Source organism: Pogona vitticeps, chromosome 2 (assembly GCF_051106095.1).
Source record: "Pogona vitticeps strain Pit_001003342236 chromosome 2, PviZW2.1, whole genome shotgun sequence".
In the NCBI taxonomy this organism is placed as follows: Eukaryota; Metazoa; Chordata; class Lepidosauria; order Squamata; family Agamidae; genus Pogona; species Pogona vitticeps.
In genome coordinates this window covers 299,555,977-299,583,159 of record NC_135784.1, presented here as the reverse complement: position 1 = coordinate 299,583,159, position 27,183 = coordinate 299,555,977, and the positions used below count along the sequence as shown (strand labels likewise).

General features: G+C 42.6%; 1 protein-coding gene across 2 annotated transcripts in view; it reads left to right on the top strand.

Moving 5' to 3' along the window:
* Positions 1-26,890, top strand: part of DCC (DCC netrin 1 receptor) — a 1,127,120-nt gene extending 1,100,230 nt beyond the window's left edge. For both annotated transcript variants that reach the window (XM_078384133.1, XM_072992925.2), the window contains exons 28-29: positions 14,810-14,952; positions 24,048-26,890. In XM_078384133.1, the coding sequence (XP_078240259.1) occupies positions 14,810-14,952; positions 24,048-24,137 (233 nt within the window). In that variant the 3' untranslated portion in view covers positions 24,138-26,890. The remainder of the gene's footprint in view (positions 1-14,809; positions 14,953-24,047) is intronic.
* The last annotated feature ends 293 nt before the right edge of the window (positions 26,891-27,183 follow it).

Genomic DNA, 27,183 nt, shown 5'->3' with positions numbered 1-27,183 from the left:
AAATGAGACAGAAGTGTAACATAGTGCTAGGGTTTACTGTGCTTCTGACCTTAAAGGAATCTTTAATTAGCCTCAGGTGGGTGCTCAGACCTGACTTGCAGTTAAATGCACTCCATGTAATACACAGAGGGGTTAATGTGTTCAGAGAGAGTCTAGTGTAAGGCTAGACAGAGATATGGGTTTGGACCTGCTTGCATTTTTAACGTTGAGAGCAGCCCTAGGGGAGGGCAGTGTTAAAGTCTCCCACTGTTTCCAATCAGAATCTTGTACTCTTTTCCATGAATATTTTTTCTTCCTGTAGAGCAAATGGACACTTACTAGTTAGAGGATATTATTTTGTTCCGGTGAAACAGTATGGCATGCTAGGCAAAACAGTTAACCTCCCTCACCTGCCTAGCAGTTCTGATCAGAATTCCCTTATTCCTCACCCTAACACAAATAAGCAAAGCTTCATAGGCTGTGGCTTTTACAGGAGGAATTGTAATCATAGATTCCCCAGTCTCTCATGTAGTTATATATTTGATGATAGATTCTACTCATGTCACCATGTTCCGACTGCCGATTTGAATTTGCAAGGTGAAAAAAAAAGCAATTCTGATGCACTAAATGGATTGGGACCTGATTTTACATATATGGGTTATATTTAATAGGAATCATAGAATAGTGAAGTTGAAAGGGGCCTGTAAGGCCATCAAGTCCAATCCCCTGAAATTTACGTAGTGCATACCATATTCAATCCTTCCCGAGCCTAGTGCTTTCCAGATGTTTTTGACTACAAGTCTCCTCAGCCCCAACCAGCATGTCCAATGGAGAGGGATAACCGCAGTTGCAGTCCAGAACCTCCACAGCATGCTGGGCTGTGTACAGCTGCCATATGAATTTCATGTATTGTGTATACATGAAAAAAACAAAACCATCCCAAAGAAAAGGAAATGCAAGAAAGCAAAGTGGCTGTCCAACGAGGCCTTAGAAATAGCAGAGAGGAGAAGGGAAGCTAAATGCAAGGGAGATAGGGAAAGTTACAGAAAATTGAATGCAGACTTCCAAAGAATAGCAAGGAGAGACAAGAGGGCCTTCTTAAATGAACAATGCAAAGAAATAGAGGAAAATAACAGAAAAGGAAAAACCAGAGATCTCTTCAGGAAAATTGGAGATATTAGAGGAACATTTTGCGCAAAGATGAACATGATAAAGGACAAAAATGGGAGCGACCTAACAGAAGCAGAAGACATCAAGAAGAGGTGGCAAGAATACACAGAGGAATTATATCAGAAAGATTTGGATATCCCGTACAACCCAGACAATGTAGTTGCTGACCTTGAGCCAGACATCTTGGAGAGTGAAGTCAAGTGGGCCTTAGAAAGCGTGGCTAACAACAAGGCCAGTGGAGGTGATGGCATTCCAGTTGAACTATTTAAAATCTTGAAAGATGATGCTGTTAAGGTGCTACATTCAATATGCCAGCAAGTTTGGAAAACCCAACAGTGGCCAGAGGATTGGAAAAGATCAGTCTACATCCCAATCCCAAAGAAAGACAATGCCAAAGAATGCTCCAACTACCGTACAATTGCACTCATTTCCCACGCTATCAAGGTTATGCTCAAAATCCTACAAGGTAGGCTTCAGCAGTATGTGGACCGAGAACTCCCAGAAGTACAAGCTGGATTCCGAAGAGGCAGAGGAACTAGAGACCAAATTGCTAACTTGCGCTGGATTATGGAGAAAGCCAGAGAGTTCCAGAAAAATGTCTTCTTGTGCTTCATTGACTATGCAAAAGCCTTTGACTGTGTGGACCACAACAAACTATGGCAAGTTCTTAAAGAAATGGGAGTGCCTGACCACCTTATCTATCTCCTGAGAAACCTATATGTGGGACATGAAGCAACAGTTAGAACTGGACATGGAACAACTGATTGGTTCAAAATTGGGAAAGGAGTACGACAAGGCTGTATATTGTCCCCCAGCTTCTTTAACTTATATGCAGAATACATCATGCGGAAGGCTGGACTGGAGGAATCCCAAGCCGGAATTAAGATTGCCGGAAGAAATATAAACAACCTCCAATATGCAGATGATACCACTCTGCTGGCAGAAAGTGAGGAGGAATTAAAGAACCTTGTAATGAGAGTGAAAGAGGAGAGTGCAAAAAACGGTCTGAAACTCAACATCAAAAAAACTAAGATCATGGCCACTGGTCCCATCACCTCCTGGGAAATAGAAGGGGAAGACATGGAGGCAGTGACAGATTTTATTTTCCTGGGCTCCATGATCACTGCAGATGGAGACAGCAGCCCCGAAATTAAAAGACGCTTGCTTCTTGGGAGGAAAGCGATGACAAATCTTGACAACATCTTAAAAAGCAGAGACATCACATTGCCAACAAAAGTCCGAATAGTCAAAGCTATGGTTTTTCCTGTTGTGATGTATGGAAGTGAAAGCTGGACCATAAAGAAAGCAGACCGCCGAAGAATTGATGCCTTTGAATTGTGGTGCTGGAGGAGGCTCTTGAGAATCCCCTGGACTGCAAGGAGAACAAACCTATCAGTTCTAAAGGAAATCAACCCTGAGTGCTCACTGGAAGGACAGATCCTGAAGCTGAGGCTCCAGTACTTTGGCCATCTCATGAGAAGAAAAGAGTCCTTGGAAAAAACCTTGATGTTAGGAAAGTATGAGGGCAAGAGGAGAAGGGGACGACCGATGATGAGATGGCTGGACAGTGTCTGCGAAGTGACCAACATGAATTTGACACAACTCCGGGAGGCAGTGGAAGATAGGAGGGCCTGGCGTGCTCTGGTCCATGGGGTCATGAAGAGACACGACTAAACAACTAAACGAACGTATATGTATCTTAAGTTTTGTAAAAGCCCAAACTTTTTGAACTGAAATGGTTGAATGCAGGGGAGGGCCCCATTAAGCTCACTCGATGTGCTTTAAATATCCTATTCAAAATGGAAATCAAATGTATCAAGGTATGTTTCCTGAAGCATTTAGAAATGTAGACTTACCTGAAATGAGTGTTAACAACTGGATACCCTCCAATCTGGGAGTAAGCCTCATTTAACTCAGTGAAAATCACAATTACATTCCTTACCCACACAGGATATTGGTGCAAATATATATACATACAGATTATAGATGGGGATGAATATTAAATAAAGGCAATTCATTGCAGTTCGTAATTCATCAAGGTAACCGAATCAGCAAATATGAAATTACAAATATTCTTGGATGAATTGACGAATTGATTCAGCAAATCATCTTCACTTTAAAATACTATAAAAGAGGCTCTGAGGCACCTAAAGAGACCAAATTCACAGGGAAGCTTCCTGTGACTGTTTTCTACAAGCCCAGAAGGTTTGGTGAGGTTTGGGTTCCGAACCTGAGTTATACAGCCACAAGGAGGATGGCCCCAGGAAAATTCCCCCCAGGTCCTTAGAGAATCCTAAATCACACAGAAGCTTCCTATGTCTCCCCCCCCCCCACAATTGGTGAAAATTGGATTCCAGACATCTGAGTTCTTCACCCACAAAGTGGGTCCCCCAGGAAAGTGACGGAGCCAGCTGGCAAAGTTTGCCACAAGTCACAGAAGCAGATGGCATTGAGGGAGTTTGATTTGGCCCCAGCAAAATGAGATAGATATTTGGCACTGGGGTTAGTTTGGTTTGCCTCCAGCAGGCACTGGGGCATTTGCCATTTTGGCAGCATAGGCCATTAGCAGGCACTGAGGCCTTCGGCATTGAAGTAGAGTTTGTACCCAGAAGGCACTGAGGCATTCGGCATTGAGGTAGCATTTGCCCCCCAGCAGGTACTGAGGCATTTGGCATCTTGGCAGGGTTCGTCCCAAGCAGGATCACACAGATCATTAAACCTTGCTCTGCTCTCCCTATTTTTGTCTTTTATATAAAAAAAACAACAAAAAGTTCAGCACTGTATATCTGTAATGTACGTACTCAGAAGTCAATCCATCATATCGTGTTAAATGAGGCTTATTCTCATGTAAGATGAAGCTTCTCCCTCCCCACCATCTCTGTCTCTTCTCCTTCCCAGTGAAAGACCACAAGGCAAAGATTCTTAGAAGAAAACCCATATAGGTTGGCCTGGGCTCGTCTTGCTAATTTGGGCTTTTGTCCAAAGAAGCATTATTTTGCAAACAAAACCCATGGAAGACCGAAGCCAGAATTGTTTTGTTAAAAATTAATTTTTCAAAAAATAACTGTGCAGAATGGATTAGGAGACTATGGGTCATGTTCTCACCAGAGCTAAGCTTTCAGTGTTGTGTTGAAGAAATATAGCTGACACTGATGGGTGAGTTATTTATACTGTAGCGGTTTTGAACACTAGGGTTCTTTGTAGTCTAAGATACTAGCTTATAGACTAAATAACTGTCTTTGGATCCAGAGTTTGTGAAAGCAACTACCCTATGTAGCCTCAGGCAACCCTGAGTACTCCCAGGAGAACACAATGTCAAACCACCTCTAAATTTTTAAGAGCCAACTCAAGACCTGGCTCTTTAGGCAGACCTTCCGTCTTGCCAATATCTAATTTATTTGCTATCTTCAATTGTATTAATGTTGTTGTTTTATTTTATTTTATTATTCTTGGGTGTTGTTAGCTGCCCAGAGTAGACTTCAGTCTAGATGGGTGGGATATAAATTAAATTAAATTGTTGTTGTTTCGTCGTTAAGTCATGTCCGACTCTTCATGACCCCATGGACCAGAGCATGCCAGGCCCTCCTGTCTTCCACTGCCTCCCGGAGTTGGGTCAAAGTCATGTTGGTTGCTTCGGTGACACTGTCCATTACGCTCGTCCTTTAAATAAAATAAAATAAATACCCCCTACATAGAAAACCCTAGAAAGGATTGTTATAAGTCAGACTCAACTAGATGACACAGTGTTGTAGTGGTTGTTATTAAAATGTTCTTGTTTTTCGCTTTGTCAACTAAGACTTTGGGGTATGATAATCCATTTGTAGGGCCAAGTTTGGGCTGCCCTTTATGAAGTTAAGTTCAAATGGAAGCTCTACAGTATCGGCTTCATTTCTTTTCGTGAGAGGAAAAATGGATTGATAGGTGCTCTCTCGCAAACAAAACATGCCAAACTGACAATTTGTTTAATGCATCAGTAATGTTATTTTAATAATTTAATGTTTTCATTTTTCAGCCTGACTAGAAACAAGTTAATCCTCCAGTTTTTAATGTTTAATTTTCACTAATTGTCAAAGCTAGCAGCCTCCTAAGCTCCGAACCGAAGTCATGAATTTTTCCTGTACTGAAAGCATTGTAGGGGCAGGACTGATGTATGTTTTAATATGCATCACTCCAAAATCTGGGCCTGCTGACCAGCAGGGGCTAATGTCTTCCTCCAGGTGGTCCAGCCTTCAGTATCTTCAACTGGATGGGCCTTGGCATCCCTTTACTGAGCTGCAGGCCCACTGCTGCAGATGGCTAGAGGGTGGCCCTGGAGTCTCAAGGCTAGAAAACCCTGCATGATGCCAAGAGCCAATAAAGCCCAGGCTGGCTCTTGCCAGCTGCCAACTGTAACCAAATTCCTGCATCCAGGCAATCTGTCACTTAGATACAGACTGAACTACTCATTGAATAACTGGAAGTGTATCAGCACTCTATGAGCACATCAGTTTGATATCGTTTTAGCTATCATGGCTCCATTCTTCTGCATAGTTTGGTGCAGGGCATTCAATCCTCTATTCTAGTTCAGAGGAAGCCACTAAAGCTGCCTGGCAGAGAATTCTCTATCACTCACCAGCCTACACAATCCAGGACTCCTTTGGATGACACCCAGCAATTCAAGTGATAGCAAACTGATGAAACAGAACAGTGTAGAAACACTGCCTTTTTGCTTCATTCTGCCTATATACAAGCTCCAGCTTCCACCCTAAAATCTTTCTTCTTGAAGAGGGCCAGAGTCTCTCCTCATTTTTTTTATGGTCCCTTTCTCCCAATTCTGATTTTAAAAAAAAACTCTGGAAGTTCCTCTGCCTTAAAATCTTAATAGGTTATCCTTTTCTGTAGTCAGAAGCATGTGCCACATCATACATACTGACTAAAAAAACTCATATACAACCTATTTTGGGAAGCAGTACAAGAAACCAGGACAGAACCCAGAATAAAGGTCGTGAGGCCACCAGTTGCTTCTTCCTCATCCTAACCAACAGTGATTGTAGAGGTTTCTCCAACATTTTATTCATTATTTACATACTTCATTTCTGAATTTTTTTAATATACGTCAGGTACGAGTTTTAGCTGTTACCTGGTGCTAATCACAATCTAAAACCAGGGACAGTGAGATTTAATTGCCGTTTTGGTTTCTCATTAGCAGTGCCCAAGTGGAACCATCTGTCTTTGTCCAAAGGACCAGTTCATTAGGGGACAATCACATCAATTAATGAGTTACATGTGAGAAATGTTGTTCCCTCTTGAAATCCTACCAAGCCTGAGATTTACAGGTGCAAAAATCCCTACTTCCAAGCATATATCAGAAAATTATAAACTCTGTAGTTTACATGCCAGACTGAATTGGATTTTGAACATCTCATTTGTCCAGGAAGAAGAATCATATGACTTTTGAAAAATGCTTATTTAATAGTCACTAGCTGGATGTCTCAGTGAGTTAAGCATCTGGCTATGGAGCCAGACATTGGGAGTTCAGTTTCTCATTGAGCGTCCCAGAAGAGCCAGCCTGTATAGCCTTGAGGAACTAGGCACAGCCCCAGGGCACCCCAGATAGTGGGAACGGTAAACCCCTATTGAATGTCATACACCTAGAAATCTCAGCAAAGGGTCACTATAAATCAGAATCCATTTGATGACCTGTAATAGTAATTATTATTAATAGATAATGTTATAAATCTAAACAGCAAAGCAAAATGAGAAACTATTGACATAAACATTGCAGTCAAGGTCAGAGCATAATGAGGGTGGGGCAATCACAGATATGACCCAAGATACCAAAATCTATTGGACATTTAAAAAAAAATCCTGCTGAAGACCATGAAGAGAATTGGGCACGAACTGCCGAGCAACAAGCCATGGAGCATCTGTTGGGCCAGTAAATGAACCGCCGCAATCTGGTGGTTCGTGCCCATCTCTAGCCATGAATCTACGTGTTGTTAGTGCGTATGCCACCTCCAGCCATTCCCACTCAAGAAGAAGGAAACACAAAACAGGCGAGGCCAGTACAAAATCAACATGGCCACCAAGTGCTCGGAGCCAGGCATTCTTCTCAGCTCCTCCTCCTCTCTCTGCTTGTGCTAATATCATATGACCCCCCCCCGCCCAATTAGCCAATAGGGGAGACAAACCTTGAATGCTAATTACAGTTATGATTACAGCTGAAGCATTTGATATTTGTGTCACCTGTTTCAGGTATGCTTTTTGATCTTGCATGCAAATAGCTGGTAATTCCCTACATGTCTCATCCAGCAACTGGTGCTGTATGTTTGTAGTATCCAAGCAGACATCCATCCGTGCTGTTCCTGATAAAACGTTGCCAGCTGTGTAATACTGATGTTGTAGTCTGTTTTATATTTATGTAAATTAATAGGTTCTAAAAAACATGAAAGTCTTTTGTATTTATACTAGCAGAGTGCAACAGTCTAATGCTGAGCATATGGTTATTATGTAGGAATAAATACACGAGAAACTCATAATTTGATAGAAATAAGTAACAAGATGTTGACACCTGTGTAGCTGTTTATTTGTGTATCACACACCCTATTAGTGGAGATCATTCGTTACATGTGTTGGTGCTTTAATATCCATCAAAAATATGTCTGGGCACAAGTGTTCCGTATGTGAACGCAGCCATAGCCATCTCTCAAGCTATGTAAACAGTTTATTCTTATGACTTATCTGCTGCATTATTTATAATATAAAATCATTTACGGGTGCCTTTAAATGTGGAACTCTCCCACAACAGTGTACTAGACAAAGCAGCAGTCCAAACAGCTAAAAATAAATGATAAAAAAGAAGATAAATGCCAGCAACTTAACAACCAACATCTAGTCCAGAAGTGCAAGCATTGCAGTTAAATCTGTCAATGCAGAAGTTTAATTGAAGGGAAGGGCAGGAAAAAAATCAGTTTTAAGACAATATCTCTCTAAAATTACTGCAGGTATTCTCATTACCTCTGGAAAAGGACCTCCATAATTCAGAATTGACTTGATAGCACATGATGATTTTTATTTTGATTACTTTACAGATTGCAACACCATAAATCATGACATTTAAAAAGGTCCTGGATTCTCTCTCCCCTGATTCTTGCATACTTTCTCCATGATAAGGACACATCCTAATCTGATTCTTTCTTTCTCCCCAACTTGAAGTTTCATATTGTTACGTTTTCTCCTCTTTCCAGTGGTAAATGCCTCCAGGGATAATGCCATATAGTAGAATTTTCTTTGGCTGGAAGCACGTGGTAGCTAATTGTGCCTTATTAAAATCTATTATAGTTAGACAGTTACAAAAAGATTGTATGACAATGGGACTCAAACAAGAAGACTATTCAGAAGCATATTCAAACTCTATTAGCATTAGATTCTGAATACTTAGGCAACCTCTCTTGAAATCTGCATCTGTTCTAGCTTGCAATTTTCTCTCCATCTATGCAATGTTTGGATCAAATTACAACACCTTTAAAATATTTTTCTTTTCAGGCAGGAAAAAAAGCCTCTCTTTCTCAAAGCCCTGATCTGTACAAGTGGAGAACAGAAGATTCTCCAAGGGTCAGGGGATCATCTCCTGTCATTAGACCCATCGATGAACCATCAACCTGTCATTCTGGATCATTAGCAGATAATGACAAAAGGATGGTCTGTCAGGCAGGCATTGTAGCTGCAAGCAAGGCGGCCTTGCTCATATGTTTCCCTAGGTGTGATTGCCTACTGAATTGAAAAGCTGAACAGTTTTGCTTCTAAGGGGAGCTTGACGACAAAAGCAACCAAAGGAATGAGTTCCAACTGCTATGTGCTAAGGGTGTCTGCACATTAATTTTTCTTAGGACTGAATGAAAATGTAGTTTGAATGTAAATTCTCTGACCAGTTTGTGCATTTTTCTTTCTTTTCTCGGGTGTTCCTAAACTGTGGGAGATTATCAGTCCTCCTCGTTCGTTATCAGTCCAGGTTCACCTTAGGTGCATTGTGGGTGCCAGTGTGACCACACTTCCAATGTAATTGCAATTAAGCAAGCAAATGCTTTTGTGTCCTATTTCCCATATGCAGAAACCAGAAGGCAAAACATTTTAGCTTGGCCCACAAAACAGCAAGATGTGCCCTGTCAGTGACCATGAAATGTTTTGCTTTATGACAAAGATGTTTGCATAAATTAGACAAATTGTGTGAATTTACCATCTCTAAACTATGAGAACAGGACATGGTGGTGCTGCGGGTTAAACCGCAGAAACCTCTGTGCTGCAAGCTCAGAAGACCAGCCGTCGTAAGATCGAATCCACGCAATGGAGTGAGCTCCTGTCGCTTGTCCCAGCTCCTGCCAACCTAGCCATTCGAAAGCATGTAAAAATGCGATTCGATAAACAGGTATCATCTCGGTGGGAAGGTAACAGTGTTCCATGTCTAGTCGTGCTGGCCACATGAGCACGGAAAACTGTCTAAACGCTGGCTCTATGGCTTGGAAATGGGGATGAGCACTGGCCTGTAGAGTTGGACATGACTGGACTAAATATAAAGGGGAACCTTTTCCTTACCTAAACTATGAGAAGTGGGATGGATAGCTCAGTGGCTTAGATATCTGGTGGTTGTGTAGACTTCAAAATGTTAGAATCACTGGAGGAGATATTTGTGTCATTTCCCTTCCTCTCTCCCTCCCTCTACCTCCCTCTCTCTCTCTCTCTTTCTCTCTCTCTCTCTGTTTATAAACATGCTTTTCTTCAGAAAGGAAAAGGGCACTGATTTTGTGCAGAGACGTTTTGTCTAAATTGTGGAAACATTGACCAAAAACCCATCACTTGTCCCATTCTCATGCTGGAGGCAATACACTTCATTTGCTTTAATGAATTTTTGACAGGCTGTTGACACATCGGAAGAACATCTCCCACAGAAAATGATTAATTGAGTGAGATTACATCACAGTACTCTTCATTTGGTATCTGCACATCCCATATTTCCTCCAATTAGCTCATCTCACTCTTTTCCTCCTCTCTGTATTTTCGCAGACGTTCTGGTGAGGGAGGTCAAACAAAAAGAAGCCTGTTGGCTCAGTGTCAACCAGCAAGTTCCATGGCTCAGTGGAAATCAGAACGTGCATCTCCACAAAGCCTCTAAAGTGCATGGTCTTACTCTATACATTATTTTAATACTGCTGAGGGAAATACTGATCTTGTCTGAAGTAATTATTAAGTCATTGCATGGTTAAACTATGGTGACATGGTTTTAATGGAGCCGTTGACTTCTGGTCTGATCCATCAAGGATTTTCATTCTTGTGTTAATCAGAACCTGTGGTATTGCACTGGGCCCTACAGTAGGGCATCTAAATGGTTTCAAGCCACCCTAGCTAAGCCGTTCTTCTTGTGGTTTTGATTCTTCTCCTTCTCCCTATTGTCTGCTGCTATTGTTGGGAGGATGGAGTACTTGGGTTGTACTTTTCAAAAAAAGCACAAATATTCTCTGCTTTGAAGGATGGGTATATCTTTTATTCTTTCTTTGAAGTTGCTGGAAGTTCGGCAAAAGCCAGTTATTAAAGAACTCATTTATTACAGTGAAGATAGCAAAGTGATTGTATCTTTTGAAGCATTTTACTTCTCTCTCATTTTTTTTCAACTTTCCCTTTTTCATTTAAGTTAAACTTGGATTATCAAAGGAATTCAGGCATACAGAGAATGTCTGGCTCTCTTTTTTGTCTCTTGCAAACTCTTGGAAAGGTACTTATCGCTGGCAAAATGCAACGTGGCACTCTAATTTGGGAGAGCATCCATTCTTGCTTTGAACATTCTTAAACCCTTTGCCAAAGTAACCCCTCTGTGTGCTTCAGCATTTAATTAAAATTAATGAAACACTATAAGTCTAGTTCTTAGGAATGAAAAATGATTATAAAAGAAAATGAATATGCATTTCTGACAGCATTGCCTTTTGTCTTTGAAAGAATTGTTCATACTGTTAAATATCTCTACTATACACTAAGGCTGAGCTGGAATGACCCTCCCCATTTCACCACTCAAGGTTGGAGATGAACTGGTTATTTCAGCTGAGTGGTATTTACCCCAAACAGTTAGTGACTTGTACTTAAATTTTACTATTTTGTTTCATTCCAGGTTAAAATACAATGGTACCTCAACTTGAGAAGGTCCCTACATAAGAACGATTCGAGTTAAGAACGGCTCGGCTCGCAAAAAGTTGCTTCGACTTGAGAACAGAGCCTCGACTTAAGAACAAAAAGGAAAAAAAAACTTTTGTGCCCTTTTTTTGACCTAAGTTCACCTTAGGTCAAAAGAAGAAAAAATTAAACAAATATTTTGCCCCCTAGTGGTAAATACGGATTAACTGGCTTTGCATTAGTTTCTATGGGAACTAATGCTTTGACTTAAGAACAGCGCCTCGACTTAAGAACGAAAGACAGCAGATATGGATTAAATGGTTTTCAATGCATTCCTATGGGAAATGGTGCTCCGACTTAATAACTTTTCAATTTAAGAATGCAGTCCCAATACGGATTAAGTTCTTAAGTCAAGGTACCACTGTAGTGTACTTAGCATCTTCTCCCCCATTCCTGTCAAACTAGATTATATGTTTGACATGTATTTAGAAGATGTACTCTCTTAATTTGTGAAAGACATCTGTTTGTCACAAAATATATATATCTCAGCTCTGTAACTTGCATTTGGACATTTGTGATTGGTCATTGGAAAGAAAGCACAAGCTTAATCTGCAAGTATGATCACTGGCATACTCATCTCTGAGGAAATCCTCTTGCCAGAGGGGAAATTAAGCAGGTTGGTCAGAGGGAATACTCATTTCCCTCAATTTCTAGTGATAAGTAACCCTGTGTTACACAACAAGAGAAAGAGAAAGATCCTTGGCACAGCAGTTATCCAGCCACCTGCTATTTGTCCACCCTTCCCAGAATGCACAGGAATGACATTCTTTTTCTGTCAACGTATGACTGTAATCCCTGGAGGAGAATAGTGAGGGCAAACTGCTGAGCAACAGCTTTTCCTTTAGTCTCTCCAAACCTATAGCTTCCTCTTTGGAGACCAAGTTAGAGTCCGAGCATCTTGTGAAGGCAAAAGTATTGCTACTGATTTGAGGGAAAACTTATAATCAAGAGAAAGAGATTTGTGAGATCTGAGGTGTTTGGCACCTAACTCTAAACCATGTGGACATATTAAACACTTCTGGCTGATTTCAATAGGAAAGACCTGAGAACATGCTTAACTCTTCTACTGAAATCAAAGGAGCTTCCAAAGATCCTGAGCACTGGCTGGAGGGTGTCTCAAATTTACTTGGAGACAGATGGGACTGAAGAGTAGAATTTATTTCCAGGCGGCAAGTGTGCTTAAAACAGCAGTATTAATTGCAGTAATTTTTCTTCAAAAGTGCGGTTTCAATCTCATTATGTTTGCATTGTTTTTTTAATGTATGCTAAATATTTAGGATGAGACAAATCAAACATGTAAATATACATCAGTAACTTTCTTTGTTCCTCTCAGAAGCTTGATGGTACAATTAATGTATATTAGTAATGTGTATTGTGTCCAGTATTGTGTCCAGTCCTGGGCACCTCAATTCAAGAAGGATGTTGACAACCTGGAACGTGTCCAGAGGAAGGCGACCAAAATGGTCAAAGGTCTGGAAGCCCCTACAAGGAGCGGCTTAGGGAGTTGGGAATGTTTAGCCTTACAAAAAGGTTAAGAGGGGCTCAATACTGTCCCCCATGCTGTTCAACATCTACATGAAACCGCTGGGAGAGGTCATCAGGAGGTTTGGGCTGAGGAGTCAGCAATATGCTGACGATACTCAGCTCTACCTCTCGTTTTCCACCAATCCAGGTGAGGCAGTTTCTGTGCTGAACTCGTGTCTGGACCTGATAATGGACTGGATGAGGGTTAATAAATTGAAACTCAATCCAGACAAGACGGAAGTGCTGTTAGTGGGTGCTTCGCCGGACAGGCTGGAGGGCCATTTCCCTGCCCTGAATGGGGTTACACTCCCCCTAAGGGACAGGGTCCGCAGCTTGGGGGTGCTCCTGGACCCCAGTCTAACACTGGAAGCCCAGGTGGACTCGGTGGCCAGGGGCGCCTTCCTTCAGCTGCGGAAATTATACCAGCTACGGCCCTACCTGGACGAGCGGAGTCTCATGACAGTCACACATGCACTGGTAACATCCCGCATAGATTACTGCAATGCGCTTTACGTGGGGCTGCCTTTGAAGACGGTCCGGCGATTGCAACTGGTCCAGAATCGAGCTGCGCGGCTGGTGAGTGGTGCAGCTGCCACGGAACATATCAAGCCGATTCTGTATAAGTTACATTGGCTACCAGTTGCTGCCCGGGCCCAATTCAAAGTGCTTGTTTTGACATATAAAGCCCTAAACGGCTTGGGCCCTGGATACCTGAAGGACCGCCTCCTTCCATATGAACCTACCCGGCAGTTAAGATCTAGCCAGGGGGCCCTTTTGAAAGAGCCGTCCCTTAAGGAGGTAAGAGGGACGGCTTGTAGACAAAGGGCCTTTTCGGCAGCTGCCCCCAGACTATGGAATGCCCTCCCGACTGAGATTCGTCTGGCGCCGACGCTGATGACATTTCGGCGCCAGGTCAAAACCTTCCTGTTCCAGAAGGCTTTTAACTGAAATAATATTAGCTGTGGGTCTGATGGCAATTTTAATTGTATTTTAATTGTATTTTAATTATTTTATCTTTTGCTGTATTGAATTTTAATTATTGTAAGCCGCCCAGAGACCTCTGGGTAGTTTGGGCGGCATATAAATTGAATAAATAAATAAATAAATAAATAAATAAATAAATAAATAAATAAATAAATAAATAAATAAATAAATAAATGATAGCCATGTTTAAATATCTGAAGGGATGTCATGTCAAGGAAGAGACAGGTTTTTTTTTCCCACGGCTCCAGACACTAGGACAAGGAGCAATGGTTTCAAACTACAGGAAAAGAGATTCCACCTGAATCTCAGGAAGAACTTCCTGACAGTCAGAGCTGGTCGGCAGCAGAATAGACTGCCTCGGAGTGTGGTGGAGTCCCCTTCTTCGGAGGTTTTTAAGCAGAGGCTGGATAGCCATCTGTCAGGAATGCCTTGATGGAGTTCTTGCATGGCAGGGTGTTGGATTCGATGGCCCCTGTGTTCTCTTCCAACTCTGTGATTCTATGATTCTATGATCAGGTATTTTTCACCAAATAATGGGCAACTAACTTCAAGTCTTCCATTGTACGTATTTGGGGACATATTGTACTCTGACATAAATGTGAAGTTATCTGTTCTTCTCTGCACTTTCAAAGGACCACATTGGTGCAAACTCCCCATTTTCTTAGGTTCACTTTGGTTCTGCTGACTCCAGTCGATAGCCTATTAACTGATTTCAAAGTAACCCAGTTCTCCATTTGTCTGGGTCTAGACTTTCATGGGTTCTGCCCATTTTAAGAGCTGGGTAGCCCTTTCTTTGTTCTCATCCTGACATTCTCTGTTGTTCCTTCAAGATTCACAAGGTGCATTGATAAGATAATCATTTATTTCAACCTGTGTGCATTCGAAATGCGTTTCTGCCTCCTCTTCTGCACAACCCAAATACTAGTGGTGTTCTAATCTGCCATTTCTGTTTCAGCACCCAGCCTTCCCAAGGCTCAGGTTAAGACAGCATCCCTTGGATTGGCTGGAAAAGCGAGATCCCCTTTGCTTCCCGTCTCAGTGCCGACAGCCCCAGAAGCCTCAGAAGAGGGTCACAAACAAACAGAGGATACTGCAAATGTAAGTACACGTCAAGGATGCTCATCCAAAGACACGCGTTTGAGGACCTGGCCTCTCTGTTCTCTTGCTACTTGGAGTCACTGGACACATTCAAGAGAAAATTGGATAAGCATTTGTCAGATCTGCTTTGATTTGGATTCCTGCATTGAGCAGGGAGTTGAGCTCGAAGGTCTGGTAGGCCCCTTCCAATTCCATTTATCTATATTGCTACAACAAATGAAATAGCCAAAAGCAGTCATTACTGGCTACCACTAAGAACAGAGACCCTGTTTTGCTGTCTCACCTTCCTCTTCTCCTCTTCCAGTTATAATGATCTCGCCAACATCTGTAGTGATGTGGTTGCAAAAGCTTCCCCCAACTTATCTAAAGTTCTTCCACATTCCTATTTTTTTAAAAAAAAATTAATTCTTTGGGATTATTTGTATAGATTTGAAGATCTGACGGCTGTCCATTTTTTTCCTGAATGCCTCCATCATAAACTATGTGAAGCAGTTGTAATAATAAGGCATTACCAGAGGTAATAAAAGTTACTTTTCTCAACAACAATTTCCAAAATCCTTAGGGGATTAGAGGAGTTCTGGTCCAAAAAAGTAAGTTTTCCAGTTCTGGCCTGTACACAGTGATGCTCTGGACATTACAGTGGTACCTCAATTTACGAACTTCATCCGTATTGGAATGGCATTCGTACAACAAAAAGTTTGTAAGTTGGGGCAAAATTTCCCATAGGAATGCATTGAAAATCATTTAATCCATTCAGGCTGTTTTTCATTCGTATGTAGAGGCGCCGTTCTTAAGTCAAATCATTAATTCTCATAGGAACTAATGCAAAGCCGGTTAATCTGTCCTCTACCACTAGGGGGAGAATTTCTTTTTATTTTTTTCTTCTTTTGACCTAAAATGAACTTAGGTCAAAAAAAAAAAAAAAGCAGGAAAGGTGTTTTTTTTTTCATTCGCAAGTCAAAGCAACACTTCGCGAACGGAGCCATTTGTAACTCGAAACGTTCGCAAGTGGAGACGTTCGTAAGTCGAGGTACCACTGTATAGAACTCCTGGAAAGGGAACGCATTAACATTATTCTAAGAATGTTTGTAATTGTTAAGGATGTTTTTGGATGAAGGTGTAACTGTGGAGTGAATTAGAACTTTTTGTGCAGTCTGACTTATTAATTTATCCATTCATTCATGCAACTTGCATACCACCCAATAGAGTGATAGACATGGTATATGGGACCAGGGCAGCCATGGGGTGGAGCCAGGACAGAGGACCTGTCCTGTTCAGTCTGGTGTTTGGGGGCTCAAAACATAAGAAAAAAGACACACTGCACGAGTAAAGGGAAATTGAAACAAATATGCAATCTCAAGAAGACCAAACTGGCACCAGAGGAGAAGGAAATACAGTAGACAGCTGAACCTCCAAGTAAATCCAAGAACTCTCCTGGGCACACCAACCCCTGAGTTATGGAGGAGAGCCTCTGAGGGAGGTCATCATGTTGCAACAATTGCTCTTTGCATTTTATCGGTTTGGTTCAGCTTGGCTTGGTTGACTTTTTTAAGCTGCACAACAAACGGAGCAACCCTCTTCTTCGACGTATATTGGACAAGCTTTTATCTTTTCTGATCCTTTAAAAAACAATTAGTTAGCTCTTTTAATACGCTAGGTGCCCGTGTGTGAGAGTGGCTGAATCGCTCCGTTCCTATGGTTATGTCAGAACTTTACTTTCAGACCTTAGAACATACCTCCTGTCACCACCACTTGGCTTCTCTTATCTTGTTGCTGCGGTGGTGTGCCTGCTAAAGTTCATAATACTTTGCCTCCTGCTTCTTCTTTTCGTCTCTTTTCTGAGCTGTAGTTGGGTATATAATTCTACTGGAACTAATTCTGATGGCACTGTATAATCCAATCATGAATCATAGTTATTTGCATTTCCCTGTTCATGGGGACGAGGATTTTCAAGGAGATTCAGAAACACACAAATACTGACTGGCACAGACACAGACAGGGATCAGGCTGGGGTATCTCCAAAAGAGCCCAGGGCAAGAAGGGGGATGATCTGTGTGCCCTTATTTGGGTGAGGACTAGATCAGGACCCTGGTCTCATGTTCAGTAGGTGCTGACCCAACACTGAGTTCATTCATCTCTAGTTACATTCCCTGAAATCGTGTGAAGTAGAGACATAGGCACTGAGGAAATCTTATTGTCCATCAAGTCCAGCCTCATTCAGTGCAGGTTCTGTAATGCTGGAGACAATGTCCTGGATCCCACCTTGGGAAGCGTCAAGATGTCCTTTCCCTGCAACCGGTATGAAGTAGAGCAGAGATACAGGGATTCAAAACGTCGGAGTGTCGAGTCATGTATTTTGTTTTGCCGCATGTGAGTTGAGAAGACAATTAGGCCCAAGCTGGGCATTGGCTCATTGAAAATTCACCAACTGTGCAGATGGCCCCGGCGTGAGAAGAACTAATCATATGAGCTCTGCACCTTCCTGGGAGCTGTTTGGTGGAATGAAACTCTCCGTGCAGTTCAGGCCATCCATCTGAGAGAACAGCTCAGACAATCTCTGCACCAAAGCATGGAGATGTTACCTTTGGAGGGGGGGAGGGAGAAGTATAATTCCTAGAATCCCTAGTAAGGCTTCTTGGAATTATAGTTTTAAAAAAAGTATTTATTCTACTGTCTCCATGTGCAATAGTGATGGGCAATGACTGAGAATTCAGAAGTTACACCCTCTGCTATTTCTACCTACCTCCAACGTCCTGTAGGCTACATGTACCTCTTTTCAGTATACCAAGAAGCAACCAGAAGGTTAAAAAAAAGTGTGTTGCTTATATACTGCCATGTAGTACTTAAAAGACACTCAGGTTGTTTACAATTAAATTATATAGGCTACACATTGCCCCCCGCCCCACAAGCTGGGTACTCATTTTACTGACCTCAGAAGGATGGAAGGCTGGGTGAACCTGAAGCCAACTCCCTGGGATTGAACCCAGGTTGTAAGCAGAGTTTTGGCTGCAGTACTGCAGTTTAACCACTTTGCCACCTGGCTCTGCAGAGATTCAGGAGAGACAAAATAGTATTGATCAAGAGAATCACCCCTTCAAAGTTTTGAGGGGGTGAGGGGAAAAAAACAAGCTGTCAGGGAGGGACCTGGCTGCACAAAAAGTCAGAGCCTACCTCCCATAGCCAATGGGCTAAGCCAGTGGTCCCCAACCTTGGGCCTCCAGATATTCTTGGACTTCAACTCCCAGAAATCCTGGCCAGCAGAAGCGGTGGTGAAGGCTTCTGGGAGTTGTAGTCCAAGAACATCTGAAGGCCCAAGTTTGGAGACCACTGGGCTAAGCAATTCCTACCCCAGTATAGAGCATGTCTGCAGTGAAACACTTCCAGCTGCTTCCATGAGGAAACTTGTCTATCTGTCCTTCTTCCCCCATAAAAAGAGGAAGGTTTCCAGAGCTCAGCTTTTGTTTTGGTTGCGGTCTTTTGCTGTTTTACTTTCCTTTCTGCTCCACATCAGAATATTTGCTCCAGAAATTTAACAGGAGCAGGATGATTTAAGAGCCTGGTGACCTCAAATTGCTGTGGTGGTGACACAAATGGCAATTGAAAGGATTGGGGAGCACAAAAGGCAGTTCAGAGGTGGGCAAAAGCCCATCCTCGGCAGCCCTTGAGTTATTTCAGACCCCCCCCCCCCTTCTTTGCCTCTGGATGGTTTCCAACCCTCAATGGAAACACGGTAAGAAGAAGGAAAGGCGGGCCAGCATCTTGAAAGAGGGGAGTGACAGAAGAAATTAAAACAACAAATTTGGTTGCAATGACTGTTATAAGGAGTCATTGAGTACAGAGCCTTTCAGCCCCAAATACCTTATTTTGTAACAACTGGAAAAATTATTTGGCTCACTCTTCCAGCTCAGCAGGAATGGGAGCCCTTACAGGAGATAATGGATGAGGACTCAAAGGGACACATAGGGGGGTGAAGGATCAGGCCCCCCTCAGTACTACTCCACTTCTACAGAGACCCTAAAGGCACTGCATTCTGAATGCTCAAGATTACGCCCTATTTTTCCTCAAACAATATGTTATATTAATTCACATAAATAAACATTTATCATTTACAGAATGTGCTCCCCTCCAGTTGCCACTTGTGATGTTACAGATTTAATATCATCATTGAACATCATTGAAAGGATGCTTTTAAAGCTGAGGCAACCAGCTAGGTCTGGGAGATGTTTGAGCATCTGCTAGGAGTTGAGTCTAGCAAAAGTTGCCTATAAAGGGCATAACAATGATCAGTTTTCACACCCTGTTTCTTCTATCTTAAGGGCCTCCACCGAAATTGCCCTGCCCATGGACCTCTACATCTCAGAAGCAACTGGCACTAAAGAAGATACAGTAATGAGAACCTTATAGTGGATTTTCCAAAATCAGTGTTAGCGCAAAAGTGAAATTCCAAGCAATGAGGCTTACTCCCTACTGCGCTTATATCTCCAAAGGGAGATCATCTTACCCCAGTTTTGAGGACATCCCAAAATTGGATAGCTGTCTCCCTAGCAGGGAGACATGGTGGCGCTGCGGGCTAAACCGCAGAAGCCTGTGCTGCAAGGTCAGAAGACCAAGCAGTCGTAAGATCGAATCCACGCGACGGAGTGAGCGCCCGTTGCTTGTCCCAGCTCCCGCCAACCTAGCGGTTCGAAAGCATGCAAATGCAAGTAGATAAATAGGGACCACTTCGGTGGGAAGGTAACAGCATTCCGTGTCTAAGTCGCACTGGCCATGTGACCACGGAAGATTGTCTTCGGACAAAACGCTGGCTCTATGGCTCGGAAACGGGGATGAGCACCGCCCCCTAGAGTCAAACACGACTGGACAAAAATTGTCAAGGGGAACCTTTACCTTTACCTCCCCAGCATGGCCTGGTCTCATGGCACTGGCTGAAGGTGTCATTAGATAGAGCCTGTGCGCTCATCTCCACGTATTCCCAGATGATAGCAGGGCTGAAGAGCTTAGCCCCAAAGGTAGTTGAATTTGTGCTGGGCTTGTTTCCTTCCAACCCTTGCGTGCCCTGATTCTGTTACATCACAAGGACCCACAATTTAGCCCTGGGCTTTGACCCTGGAATCTCAGGGAATGGGCTACTCTTCACCTGGCAACCCAGCTTACCTTATTGTAATCTTGGCACCTGGTTAAGACCTACTCAGTGCCATTGTGGTTTTCATAGCTGTCCTGCAGATTGATAGTCATTAATTTGTTTTAAAGAGGTGTGTGTGTGTGTGTTGTGTGGGTGGAGAGAGTGAGAGAGAAGCAAGCAGGCAGGCTTATATAATCGGGCTTCTCACACATGCTGTGACAGTGTGATTGTGAGTGGGTTTGTACAATGATTTGATGCTGTTCCTGCCTACACGGAGATGTCTTTTTCATGAAGAGTGAAATATAAATGGGAATAAATAGATGCATAAATAAGCAGTGAATGTGCCTAAGAAGAGGTTCCTTTTTGAACAAAAGAAAGGCTGCTGTCAGGAGGGGAAACATCCTAGAGACACATCTAGCATAACAAAGATTGCATTTTATTGGATTAAGGTATTAGGGCTGAGGCCCTCAGAAACAGTGGGCTGTATCTGAGAGCTTAGTTTGAAGCAAGGGGCTGTACCATTCGGAGTTTTTAATACAAGCAGTGATAACTTTATTTTAGCTCTGTATTTGCTAACTGAAGACAGTTTGGTACTGTGGATAGAGTGTCAGACTTAGATTCAGGAGTCTTGAGTTCAAAGGTTTGCTTTTCCAGGAAAGCTCAGTGGGGATTGGAAACTGTAGATCATTCTTTGAGCATGTCACCTCCTTTGAAAACCAAATTACAAGCAGCAGCCGCAATGTGCTAGTCAAAGTGTATCCTAACACTATGAAGACTGAACCCATTAGGACCATGTCATGTACGATTGGCTTGAATTTATCATGCGCAACACAGTGCCCCGTAAAAGTCTTTGCTCCAACTCTCCAGCACTTGCTCTCATTTTCCAGATTTTTATATAAGGAACAGGCTTTTGAGATCCTTTTTATTCTCCCTAGGTCCCATTACAATTGGCATGGGTTTATCACTTCAGGGTGCCAACCTAGCAACATGGATCACATGCCAAGCCTAACTGACTGATGTTGCCAAACCCCATGATTATCCTCTTAAGAATATGAATTTACCCAGATCATCTTGCTCAGAGCAAACATTATTTTCTTCGGAGTCTTTACCAGTTGGTGCTATTTTGAAGTATATATTTTAGCCCAACCAGTCACTGCTTAGCAGAGCTGAGCAAAAGGGCACACATTGCAAGCAACAATTGACAATCACAAGGTTCAAAACCCCATGACTGAGTACAGCCCACACTGAAATTTTAGCATTCCTGTGGGTTTAATTTTTCTTTCTTTCTCTCTCTCTAGTGTCCATCAAGGCTCATAATCATAATTGGTGAACCATTTCCAAACTGAGTTGAGAGACATATGTCAGGTACCCATTTAAATAGCAAGGATACAACAGAGACACTTCTTGCATATGTTCCTGTATACAGTGGTGCCTCGCTAGACAGTTACCCCGCATGACAATTTTTTTGCTAGACATTGACTTTTTGCGGTCGCTATAGCGATTCGCAAAACAGTGATTCCTATGGGGGAATTTTGCTGGACAATGTTTGGTCCCTGCTTCGCAAACCAATTTTCGCTAGACAACGATTTGACAGCTCCCTCCGTGCTCGCAAAATGGGTGTTTTCGGGGCCTAAGCTTCGCAAGACAGCTACTTAAACAGCTGATCGGCGGTTCTCAAAGCGGCTTTCCTATGGCCGATCTTCGCTAGACAATGACAATTCTTCCCCACTGGAATGCATTAAACAGGTTTCAATACATTCCTATGGGGAAATGCTTTTCGCTAGACAATGATTTCGCTAAACAGCAATTTCAGTGGAGCCGATTATCATCGTCTAGTGAGGCACCACTGTATTTGGAATTTCCCAGCACTAAAGAATTGTCAGAGCCCTAGCTAAAGCAAATAGATTTCAGAAAGCATGTGGGCGGGTACTTTTTAGGGCAATATTTTGATGCTTGGGCTAGAGTAGTTAATGTACAACCTGAGCCGAGAAGTAAGATTTGCTGAGTTCAAGCAGTCTGATCTGGATAATTTGGTGTTTTAGGCATCTGGCTGTGGAGCCAGAGGTTGATAGTCTGATTCCCCACTGTGACTCTCTGACAGGGGATGGACTTGAAGATCCATAGGGTTCTTTCCAGCTCTGCAGTTCTAAGATGATGGTGGTGATGATGATGATGATCTCCAAAGAAGTAGAGTGCAGTCTTATCCTGCCGTCCTAAGAAGCTAACAAAGCTAAAGCCCATCTGAACCAGGACGTAGCCAGCTGAAGTTGTGTTGACCCCAACCCCTTTCTGATCTGGGCAGTTGGTACTGACTTATGTTTGCCCGTCCCTAATTTTATGCTGCCACTGAGGCTGTTTTTCCAGGCTGGAGGAGGTTTAGATCTGATGTAACACTGCTCCTTCTTCTCTCATTCCCCCTTCTCTGCCTCTCTTTCAGCTTCTCTTCTAGCTAATCTTGGCAGAGCCCATCTGGGTAGGCTGGTCTCTCAACAGATCTCTGAGACGAGCCAGCAAAAATAAATAAATAAATAAATAAAAGGTTCTGCAATGCCTGTTCCTGCTCCTTATCACCAACACAACAGAGTTTGGACTGCACTTCCCATCTTTCAACTTAAAATGATCATCAAAAACCTTGTACAGTACACTTGAAGTGTTAAAACTGTGCCTCTCGGAGTACTTGTTTTTCTCAAAAAACATTTTTCTAAAAGATTTTCTTAACATATTTTTGTAGACAGTTTTGCATGCATTTTCCCCATTAACTAAAGTGTATGTGTGTGTGTATTTTTCAGACCTGCGTTTCTAGCTCTATGCTTCCCTCCTTCCCCAAACTCATGTATTGTTTGAGGTGCATTTTTCTTTCCTGAAATACACTCGAAACTTCAGAAATGCACAGATTTTTGAGACCAGGTGTACTCATCCCATCGTTATCCTCAGAAGGCATTAAATGGTGATTTTCACTGCAAAATGTGAACCCAACAAAATCTCTTTCACATTACTGCATTTGGGCAGCTCAGTAGCTGGAACACGGATCTGTCTGCCACCATTTTCCATTCCCATTGCTAACCTGCTTCCTTGCACATTTCCAGGAATGAGGAAGGGGGGGGGGGTCCCCAAATCAATGCTGCTGACACTACACACACAGCCCAAACCAGCACCTTTTAAACTGTTTTCAAAATGAAGATGAGAAAAGTGAACTTTAAAAGCACCTGCATTCTCGCATATATTGCTGGAATCGTAAGGCCCTCCCTTCTTCCTTTCTGTTCCTCAGCTTTATTTCAAAATGCCCCTTCTCAAATTTTGGCAAAGTCTCTAAAACTTGGGGCCTGCAATTTCTTGGGGGGGGGGGTCTGCAAGCTTATTTTGACCTCCCTAGACCTTTGTAGGCCAGTCACTTCCAGTTTCCAAAAAGAACATGACTTTTGGCCCCAAAAGAGCCCAAAGGAGATAGCACGTGGAAAGCCAATTGCAGTGTGCCATCATGGGAAATATAAGAATTTTTGGGGGATTTTAAAAATCAAGGAGTGGAGATGGTCTGGGAGAATGTGTGGTGGGGAGTATGTTGAGAACGCTGGTAGCTAAATGCAGACTGAAATTTTCCTACCCTTGTTCTGAGCAAAAGGAAATGAATTACAGTAGTTACTCACCTTGGTCCATTCAGACAGAATGGAAATCAAGCAGGGTTGACCCTGCAATTAGACACATTGTGGTAGCCACTTCACACTGGTTCTGTGTGTCATTAAACAGCAGTTATTAATGTATTGCTATAATTTTACTGCTGGCTTGTGGGAGAAGTGTGTGTTTGATGGATTTCCTGCCTCAGGTGGCAAATAAACATGGCTGGAAATGGGCACGACACATCTTGATGTTTGGGAGGGGGCCATGTTCTCTTCCATCTCAGCTAGATGTTTTGAGCTTGGTCCCGGACACAAGCTTAAAAGCTAGAAAATAAACAAGTTGTTTGTTTTCTCCACAGGTATATGAACAGGATGATCTGAGTGAACAGATGGCTAGTTTGGAAGGGCTAATGAAGCAACTGAATGCTATCACAGGCTCAGCCTTCTGAAAGCTTTGGATGAATCGATGAATGGAGTTTCCCAGGAACATTGCAGCATACCAGCATTTCACACATACCACCGCCCAAAGCCCTCATCTGCCAGAAAGCCAACCAACACACCCTCTGAAGCTGTCCTTAATGAAACAACATTGTGGGTTCATATGGACCGACGAGCAACAGTTTGAAACACAGGTGAAAGAGCACCACTGAGAAATAACAAGAAGAAAAAACACATCCGCACAACCGCCAGGATCTGCTGGTGGCTGACTTTATATTTCTGATCCTAGTAATGCACAGGTGTGGTCCTCGTTATGTCCTGTTCCACATATGATCCTATTACTGGCACCCTTTGGCTGTTAATGACTCGTGTTGGCATCATCACACCACATGAGAGTCATTGCCAGTTGTGTCTGAAGTGAAATTCAGAGGAAAAGTAGTGGTAGGGGTTGTTCTTCAGAGGTCCTTGTATAACCTTTTGAAGAAAGCCAAACGTGGGTCAAAGAATTAGCAAGATTTCTTTTGGGGGGGATCTACTGATGTGTAGCTTGATATTAATGATCCAATTTTTAAAAATGGGACTTTTTCAAACTCAAGGGTCTCTTCACCAAACTGCTAATATAACCCAAGCTTACAACTTTGACATGCCTATAATGGACTCATCCCTGGGCCAGCACTCCTACTGCTAGCATCCATCCATTCCACCAGTCCTCGGACTTTCTCAAAACTTACCCCTGTGAGGAATGAAGGCCCAGGGCCAAAAGGACCTCATGGTGACAGTAGAGGCTGTTGATTTCAGGCCTGATGGTTTTTTTTTTCAAGGTATCCATGAATGCCACAGATTTTGGCCCAAAGAAAGTTTAAATGTCTCTCAGCTCCTCAGAATTAATATATGCTCTGCCACCAATGTCCAGGCATTTGAGTTGGGTTGGGTTAGGTCGCCAGGGCAGGAGCACCCCATTCGCCAAGGATACAACCTAAAATGGGAAGGAAGCAATGGGGCATTCTTTATGATGCCACAGAGTCAGGGCAGAGAAAGGTTGTGGGCCCGATCTGCTTGCTGAACTGTGCTGCCTCAAAAACAGAGCAGACTCACTTTACCAGTCTTTATTGCCCTTTCAGCAAGGTTAATTTTCATCCTCCCCTCACAAAGATAAGTTTGAGGTAAGCAATGAGATTTGGAGAGCACTGGATTGGTGCACCAGCATAATTAATTCAGCAGGCTTTTGGAGGAGGGAAAGGGAAGAATTTTCTGCAGTTAGATCTTAAATAAAACTTTTTTAAAAATCTAAACAAATCATGGGCTGAGCTAGAGAAGAGCTGGCAGACCACACGTTGAGACAGGATTCTTTTCCTAAAATGAAATCTGATACAGACCTGCATTTCCTTTCTCAGACAACAGACAATACAACAATACAATAGGACCACCGTATCTGTGGGTTCACTACCTACAGATTCGCTTATCAGCTGCCTGAAAATACTGTATCAAATAAAAGCCCCCAGAAATGCACCTTTCTAAGATGTATTAACAGAACTGGCCACTAGAGGGAACCAGAGACGAGGCTGTATGTAAGGTTTGCTAGATTTGCAATTTCTGGCATCTGTACGGAGAGCTTGGATTTTATTCCTCGTAGATACAAGGGTCCTACTCTCGTTGCAAAATTTCTCCATGTTTTTTCTATCTGTTACTTGCCTAGTTATATGCTTTGGGGAAGTACTATTTCTGCTTACATGAGTTTTATTCATACTGTATTAACTGCACTGTGCTAAAAATTGGCCAAGCTATGTCACTGGCATCTCGCACAAGAGAATGTTTAGCCACATGAGAAAGCAGCCAGATATCTGGATTTCCCAGTGACAATATTGGCATGGTAGGAGTATTTGGGATGAAGTAAAGGCAGCCTTTTTGTCTTGCTAGAGAAGCTTGTTGTTTTGTTGTGTAGACCATACAAGTGCATTGTAACACACTTTTCAGGCCATTGTGACAAATCAAATGTAATGTTTAACCCTGCTTGAACTCCCCCTTCCCAACTGCAGTGCAAAAAAAAATATCACTCTATAGTGCCAAAGGGTATTCTAAACAGCAGAAACCATGACAATAAATAGGAATAATGTTCTTTTTAAAAAGACAGGTATTTCAAGGGTTTCCCCTTGTGCAACTGGTGGAGCCATTGGTAAAGAAAAATTGAACACCAAGGAAGCATGTTTGCAGATTTCCTGGTAGTTAGAAGTATGGATGAAATGGCAGGTTAAAAAAAAATAATTTGCAAGAGTGGCAGAAAATGGTTGCATAATATGATTATGATTGCATAATATGCAATCATTTTGTTCAAAAGCTAGGAAATTACCAAGGAAGGAAACTTCAATGGAACAGGCTGAGCTTTGCCATCATTGAGCAATGCATGGAGCTTAGAGGAGAAACCAGGGGCTGTATCTTAAGATTTGTTGTATCAAGCAAATGCATTCCTAGAACTGGTGATGGAGTCATTTTGTGAATTACATCGTTTTTGTCACCCCTTGAGGCTGTTATTCCCAGGGCAAATATTTGGAAACAAGGTGCCAGGACGTTATGGGAGAAAATAAAGTCCTCTTGTAACTGATGGTTGTTGTGGGTTTTTCGAGCTCCTTGGCCATGTTCTGAAGGTTGCTCTTCCTGACATTTTGCCAGTTTCTGTGGCCAGCATCTTCAGAGGAGTCTACAAACTCTACCCAGCCACAAGGACCAGGGATTATTGCACAAAAAAGACCAGCTAACGACAACCATCAATCATAGTGACAGATAATCTCTCCCCCTTATCACAACAAAAACATGCTGATCACCCTGTCTCCTGAAAGGACAAAAGCTGTTCCCACAGCTATAAATACTCAACTATCCAACAAACAGCAACAGAGCACGGACAGAGTTCCTACTCCAGTCCTCTGAAGATGCCAGCCACAGAGACTGGCGAAACGTAAAGAAGAACAACCTTCAGAACATGGCCAAAGAACCCAAAAAAACCACAACAACCATCAGATCCCGGCTGTGAAAGCCTTTGAGAATACTGTACATCCTCCTGTA